The 7,195-nt window shown below is 44.2% G+C and overlaps 1 protein-coding gene and 1 pseudogene across 1 annotated transcript in view; both read right to left on the bottom strand.

Moving 5' to 3' along the window:
* The window catches only part of P3H1 (prolyl 3-hydroxylase 1), a 19,141-nt gene that overhangs the window by 9,609 nt on the left and 2,337 nt on the right, over window positions 1-7,195 (bottom strand). The window contains exons 2-5 of the mRNA XM_003798958.3: window positions 4,802-4,954; window positions 2,823-3,012; window positions 2,465-2,596; window positions 578-717 (exon numbers count right to left, since the gene is read on the bottom strand). Coding sequence (XP_003799006.1) covers window positions 578-717; window positions 2,465-2,596; window positions 2,823-3,012; window positions 4,802-4,954 — 615 coding nt within the window. The remainder of the gene's footprint in view (window positions 1-577; window positions 718-2,464; window positions 2,597-2,822; window positions 3,013-4,801; window positions 4,955-7,195) is intronic.
* Window positions 1,746-2,350, bottom strand: LOC105887901 (annotated as a pseudogene).

Here is a 7,195-nt window from a genome sequence, read left to right as displayed (position 1 = left end):
CCCACGGGAGGGGATGGCCAGAGGACTATCTCTACAGAAATTCTCAGGCTTTCAGAGCTACAAAGGAAGAATCTGGGTTTCTTCTTCAGAGCAGGACCCTTTTTGTTTATTGGATAGCTTCTTCTCCTTGTTTTGGAGTAATATGGAGAAATGTTGAAAGATGGGGGAGTGAATGAATGATGGCATGAAGAAGAAGGGATGGATGGGAGAAAAACAGAAAACAGGTGAGTAGAAAAAAATAGCAGGAAGTGAAAAATGATACATTTTGATCAAATGGTACCAAGCATCCAAATGGGGGAGGCCAAGAGGGAAAAGAACATGCCTGCTTTGCAGTTCTGCTTTTCTGTGTGACTCCGAGAACAGCCTGCTAGGCACTCACAATGCTAATGAAGGCTCCTTTGTGTTCGCCACAATCCCTGTACTCCCTTCTTCAAGTGACAGACTGAGTCTGTGAACTCACACCTGGTCCAGACACCAGCCCCTGCTTGGCACAACAACTCCCCTCTGTTACTTTATTCTTCTGCCCTCTGGTCCAAGCTCAGCTGGTACGTCCCCTAAACCAAAGCAAGTCTCTCACCTCACGGGCGCCGATGGATCTGGCCTGTTCTTCTCCAAGTGTAGCTGCATAGAAAGCCAGATTCTGCTTCATCACTTCATCGTCAGGGAAAAAGAGGAGATAGGTCTTGGCGCATTCGATAGCTTGTGTATAATTCCCAACTACAAAGGGAGAAAAAAATGGCTGAGAAGAAAGGGACTAATCCTGGGTACGAGCCACCACGTGTTCAGTCTAGGCAAAGTCTGAGGCAATGATGACATGACAAAGTAGAACCTGCTACTTAACATGATGGCCTGATTTGAGGGCCAGAAGTTATAGAATACACACAGAATGTGTAATTAACTTTAAACCAAAACAGAAAAGAATTAGAACCTTCTGAGAAGCAAGGCAGGCATTCTTCTTCCTACTTATATCTTTAAAATTTCATCAATAATTCAAATACCTTTTTTTGTGACAGAGTCTCACTCTGTTGCCCAGCCTAGAGTGCCACCATGGCATCAGCCTAGCTCACAGCAACCTTAAACTCCTGGGTTCGAGCAATCCTCTTGCCTCAGGCTCCCAAGTAGCTGGGAATACAGGTGCCTGCCACAACGCCCAACTAGTTTTTCTAATTTTAGTAGAGACAGGGTAGGGTCTCGATCAGGCTCAGGCTAATCTCAAACTCCTGAGCTCAAGTCATCTCCCACCTCAGCTTTCTAGACTGCTAGGATTATAGAAGTGAGCCACCATACCTGGCCTTCAAATACCTCTTAATATCTTGCCTTATCCAATTATTAGAACAATTTCAGGAATATTTCCCTGTCTTCCTATTTCCTTTTTTCCCATGGAGGAGGGAAAATTACAATAGCAGATTGTCTCTTTGGCAGAAGAGTTCTTGTTCATGTGGGTTAAATCTCCCTAACTTAACTATAAATATCATGTACTTGTTAATATGTTGTAATAACACAGTAGGAACTCAGTAAAGTCCTGGTCATTCATTGGTTTCTGGATATTGATAAGCCCCCCCCAAAAGCATCAGCGCTACACTAGGGAGTTTGACTGGAAAATATCCTGTTGTCCTCTGAGTTATGGATTTTTTTTTCCACTCAACATCACCCAATAATTTATCTGGAATCAGAATTGAAAGAACACTTGAGAGTTGTAAACTGTATGTCTAAAAACTTCTGATTAGTTGTACAACTAATCCATGATAAACTGCCAAGTTAATTTTACTTTATTTCTTTAGGCCTGGGGTTTCTCAATGGCTTCAAATTTGGGATCTTCAAATTTCAAGTTAGGGAATGTATTCATGTCTGCTTTACCATACATTTGTTTAAGCTAAAAAGCTTGCTATCCAGATCTTGCTGATACTCTGGGCTAGCATCAACAGGTTCTCCAGAAGCCTGTAACTTAGATCTATATTCTCTAATCTTGTCCACAATGAGTTTCTATAAAGGATCAAGTTCCTTATTAAATGCCACTACTATAACACTAATGTTCCTCTGAAAATGGACTGAGACTGCCGATTGAATGACAGAGAAGAACCTGAAAAGCCTCTGCAGAATCTTGGTTATGTTACTTCCACTCAGTCCTGAGCTGCCAAAGCTGGCTGCCTCTGCATCGAGTCATTTTAAACAGTAGCATACCCTTACTTACGCTATTATTGTTGATTCAAATGCAAAATTAGATTATAAATGCTAAAGAAGGGATGAGAGAGGTCCTAAGTCTCCCTCTCCCAGCTTTTTGGGTTGCTGCTACTGGGCCAGTGGGTTGTAAGTAAAGTACCCAGGAGTCACCTGGCCTCTTGCCTGCCATAGCCACAGGAAGAAGCCAAACACACCAAAGTCCAGGGGCTGTTAATTCCTTCCCGCCTTGCCTGTGGCTTCTTAGTTAAGGCAGCAGGGAAAGAGGAAACAAAGTAGGTCTTACTGTTATAGTAGGCAAACTGCAGGTAGTTATAATGTGATGGGAGGAAGTCTTCAAAGGGCTTCTCTCGACTCGGGTGGGAAGCAAGTTCAGTGACACAGTTCTGCTTACAGCTAAGGACCTGGATGTAGTGATCTGAAAGGAATCAAGGAGGGGGAATGACGACAAGGGTGATTGTCAAGATTCAAATTCTGGTTAAGATGAATATATTCAATTGGAAGCAGCTTTTTTTTTTTTGGTCACATTCTCAGATTTAAGAAATTGAGGAATGAGGCCAAAGACACTGTGTCTCTGTTAACAGGACATTGGCCTTAGAGCCCTGGGAGGCCTGGCTGAAGGCCTGGCTCTGAATTGCACGCACCTGTGATGGCCTGGAAGAGGTCAGCATTGTACTCAAGGTAGTTGTAGCCATCATAGTCATAGGGCCCTTCGCAGAGGCCACGGCACTCCTGGTCGGCCACAAAGTACTCTCGCAGCGCAGCCTCTAGGTGGGGCACCGCTTCCTGTGGCTGGTCCTCTGAGTAGAGTCTCACTCCCAGTCGGAACTCATGCTACTGGGAAAAAGAAGCCCTCAAAAGCAGGCCACAGAGGAACCCTCTGTCTTCACCCTCCTCTACCTCCACACGGGTCTTAAATTCCTGTTCCATGGTGGAAAGGGGCGACCTGGATGGCCGCTACACAATGAAGTCCTTTTGTAAATGTCTTTACAGGTTCTTTTGAAAATTTAAAAATACTTAACAGTCTGGATGAAAGATATAGGAGTTTGCTGTAATTTTTCTTGTACTTTTCTGTAGGGCTAAAAGTTTTTTTTTGTGTGTGAGACAGAGTCTCACTTAGTCACCCTTGGTAGAGTGCTATGGCATCACAGCTTATAGCAACCTCAAACTTTTGGGCTCAAGTGATCCTCTTGCTTCAGCCTCCCAAATATCTGGGACTGCAGGTGCCCACCACAATACCCAGCTAGTTTTAGAGATGGGGTCTTGCTGTTGTTCAGGCTGGTCTCGAACTCCTGAGCTCAAGCAATCCGCCGGCTTTGGCCTCCCAGAGTGCAAGGATTACAGGCATGAGCCACTGAGCCTGGCTGGGCTAAAAGTTTTTAAGTATATACAATTTAATTTTTTTTTTTTTTTGAGACAGAGTCTCATCGTAGCTTACAGCAACCTAAAACTCTTTCTTTTTTTTTTTTTTTTTGCAGTTTTTGGATGGGGCTGGGTTTGAACCTGCTACCACTGGTATATGGGGCTGGCACCTTACTCCTTTGAGCCACAGACACTGCCCTGCAACCTCAAACTCTTGAGTTTAAGCTATTCTCTTGCCTTAGCTTCCCAAGTAGCTGAGACTACAGGAAACCACCATAACGCCTAGCTATACACAATTTACTTTTAAAAGTCATTCAGCAAGTGGATCCCTGGAGCCCAAGAATTTGAGGTTGTTGTGAGCTTGATGCCACCACACTCTACCCAAGGTGACAGAGTAAGATTGTCTCAAAAAACAAGAATGAAAACCACTGGTCTTCTAAAACAACACCATTGCTGTAAGAAAAATAAAATAAATAGGCTCAGCGCATCTTGGGTGCCAGCCACATACACCAGAGCTGGAGGGTTCAAATCCAGCCTGGGCCTGCCAAAAAACAATGATAACTACAACCAAAAATTGGCCAGGGGTTGTGGCAGGCGCCTGTAGTCCCAGCTACTTGGGAGGCTGAGGTGGGTGGATTGCCTGAGCTCACAGGTTCAAGACCAGCCTGAGCCAGAGCAAGACCCCGTCTCTAAAAACAAATAGCCAGGCGTTGTGGTGGGCACCTATTTTCCCAGCTACTTGGCAGGCTGAGGCAAGAGGATCACTTGAACCCAAGAGTTTGAGATTGCTGTGAACTATGATGCGAAGGCACTCTACTATGGGTAACTAAGTGAGACTCTGTCTTAAAAAAAAAAAAAGGCTATATTATCACAGACAATCTCTCTTTTTTTAAAATTTTTTTTTTCATGCCTATAATCCTAGCACTCTAGGAGGCTAAGGTGGGAGGATTGCTTGAGTTCACAAGTTTAAGACTAACCTGAGCAAGAGTTTGAGGTTCCAGGGCAGCGCCTGTGGCTCAAAGGAGTAGGGTGCCAGCCCCAAATCTCTACTAAATTTAGAAAAAAAATTAGCCGGGCATGGAGGCGCATGCCTGTGGTCCCAGCTACTCAGGAGGCTGAGGCAGAAGGATCATTTGAGCCCAGGAGTTGGCTGTGAGCTAATCTGACACTATAGCCTCTAGCCTAGGCAACAGAGTGAGACACTATCTCAAAATAAAAGGCGGAGGGAGGGGAGCAAGAAAAGTGGATAAGTTTTTTTCACCATATGGGGTTTGGCCTCAAGATCCTTGAAGTCAGCCTCTTTCACTCCAAACATGGTTTGGTAATAGTCTAGGTTCTGCCGCATTTCCAGGTGCTCAGGATTGCCCACAAAGAAGGTGTGTGCTGCTGCCACAGCTTTCTCCAACTTGTTTATCTACAAAGGAAGCACAAGAATATAATGTGCACATCTGAACCCTGAAGGTTTGTGTCCAGAAGTGCAGTCCACATCAACAGGAAATCCCAGAGAGGTTTCAGAAAGGAGGGAGCCTTTCTGATTCCTCCACCAAGTGTGCTCAGCCTTTGCCAGCCCCAGAAAATACACCTTTTACAGGAACTACACACCAGAGATTAGGAGCACAGGGCTCTAGGAAGATTTGTAGCTACTTCCAAAGTCAGGTTTGGGGGTTCCCCAAATTAAGGAGGTAATGCTTCAGCAATGTAGATAGTGTACTTTAAAACAAAGGTCATATTTGTAGGGGAAGAACTACAAAAGACTGCCCAAGTAATATACTTTCATGATTCAAATGTAATGACTGACTGAAAAAGTCTAAGGCAGATGTGTCTGACGATTTTTCCCCCTGTGGCACACCAGAAGAACAAAAGTTGTATAAGGCAACACAATAAATACACAGACACAAACAAAAGCTGATTAGCAAACTTTTTGTGATATCAGGCACCATAGATAAGCCAAAAAACTCCTCATGAAATCAGCATGTGGCCTTTAGACACCCCTAAGGTCTAAGGCTTTAAGAATTTAGGGGTATGGGCAGCACCTGTGGCTCAAAAGGGTAGAGCGCCAGCCCCATATGCTGGAGGTGGCGGGTTCAAACCCAGCCCCAGCCAAAAGAAAAAGGAATTTAGGGGTAGGCCAGCCAAGGTGGCTCATACCTATAATCCTAATACTCTAGGACGCCGAGGCAGGTGGATTGCTTGAACTCATGAGTTCGAGATCAGCCTTAGCAAGAGTGAGACCCGTCTCTACAAAAAATCAAAAACTGAGGCAAGAGGATCACTTGAGCGCAAGAGTTGGAGGTTGCTGTGAGCTATGATGCCATGGCACTCTACCAAGGGTGACAAAGTGAGATTCAATCTCAAAAAAAAAAAGAAAAAATTTAGAGGTAAGAAAGAGCAGTTAACATTTAGACTGTGCCTAAGAATTTTCCAAAAAGTACTTTTTTTTTTTTGCATAAAATAAATTGTTTTTGAGATATCCAGGCAAAAGGTGGATGGCTGAAAAATCCCAAGGTCCTTTACTAAACCTAGACATGGTGTCTTCTGACTTAATGCCCAGGGATTATGAAGTTAAAATAAATGGCTATAAGAAATTTGAGGGGAAAAAATGTGCTATGGGCCACAGTAATGTCCACAGTGATGGAATCCAGCATATTAGTAACACAGGTTCACATGCAGAATCCAAAAAAATAAATCACTGATGATTTCACCAATGATCCATTGATTAAATACATGAGCTTTGGTGTTGGATGTGTCAGCAGCAAACCTAGTTTAATCACTCATTGGGCTTTGGACAAGATAAAGTTTACTCTCTAAACTCAGTTTCCTAATCTGTCATCTGGAGATAGCACTCACTAGCTAACCTCAAAGGACTGATAGGATGGTTAATGAGATGATACACAAGCAGCTTCTATCATGTGGTGCTGGGCACATGGTAAGTGCTCAATAAATGTTGGCTAGTATTATTAGTACGCTAATAGGCTCGGTGCCTGTGGCTCAAGTAGCTAAGGCGCCAGCCACATACACATAAGGTGGCAGGTTCGAATCCAGCCCAGGCCTGCCAAACAACAATGATGGCTGCAACCAAAAAAAATAGCCAGGTGTTGTGGCGGGTACCTGTGGTCCTAGCTACTTGGGAGGTAGAGGCAGGAGACTCGCTTGAGCCCAGGAATTGGAAGTTGCTGTGAGCTGTGATGCCATAGCACTCTGCCCAGGGGTACAGCTTGAGGCTCTGTCTCAAAAAAACCCCAAAAACTAGTATGCCAATAAAATGATTTTTCTTATCACAGGTACTAGTAAAAGCACATTAAAGGCATCAGCCCAGTTAGGTGACCCAAGGTAAATGATTACCCACCTCTATACCTTGGTTTCTTTAACTGTAAAATTAGAAATTCTCTCCCATCCCTTTTAGGGATTTACTCTCTCCCCTGGGTCTTTCAGCACTGCTCCTGTCTTTCTCTGTTCTCCTCATCTTTTCACGCCCCTCCCCACCAGGAGCTCTCTTTATTGCTTAAGCACTGAGGCACCTAACCTTCTCTCTTGTGGACAAATGCCCATGTCTCCTAATCATTTGCCCAGCTAAGCGGGACTTACTCCCTATGGGTTCCCCAGCGGAGATTCTAAAACTTCTGAGGACAGCTCCTGAGGCCTGGAGAATTCTCTT

This window comes from Otolemur garnettii, unplaced genomic scaffold, assembly GCF_000181295.1.
Source record: "Otolemur garnettii isolate 467f Iridium unplaced genomic scaffold, OtoGar3 scaffold00144, whole genome shotgun sequence".
Taxonomy (NCBI): domain Eukaryota; kingdom Metazoa; phylum Chordata; class Mammalia; order Primates; family Galagidae; genus Otolemur; species Otolemur garnettii.
The sequence above is the reverse complement of the archived record's forward strand: the minus strand, read 5'-3'. Positions and strand labels throughout refer to the sequence as shown.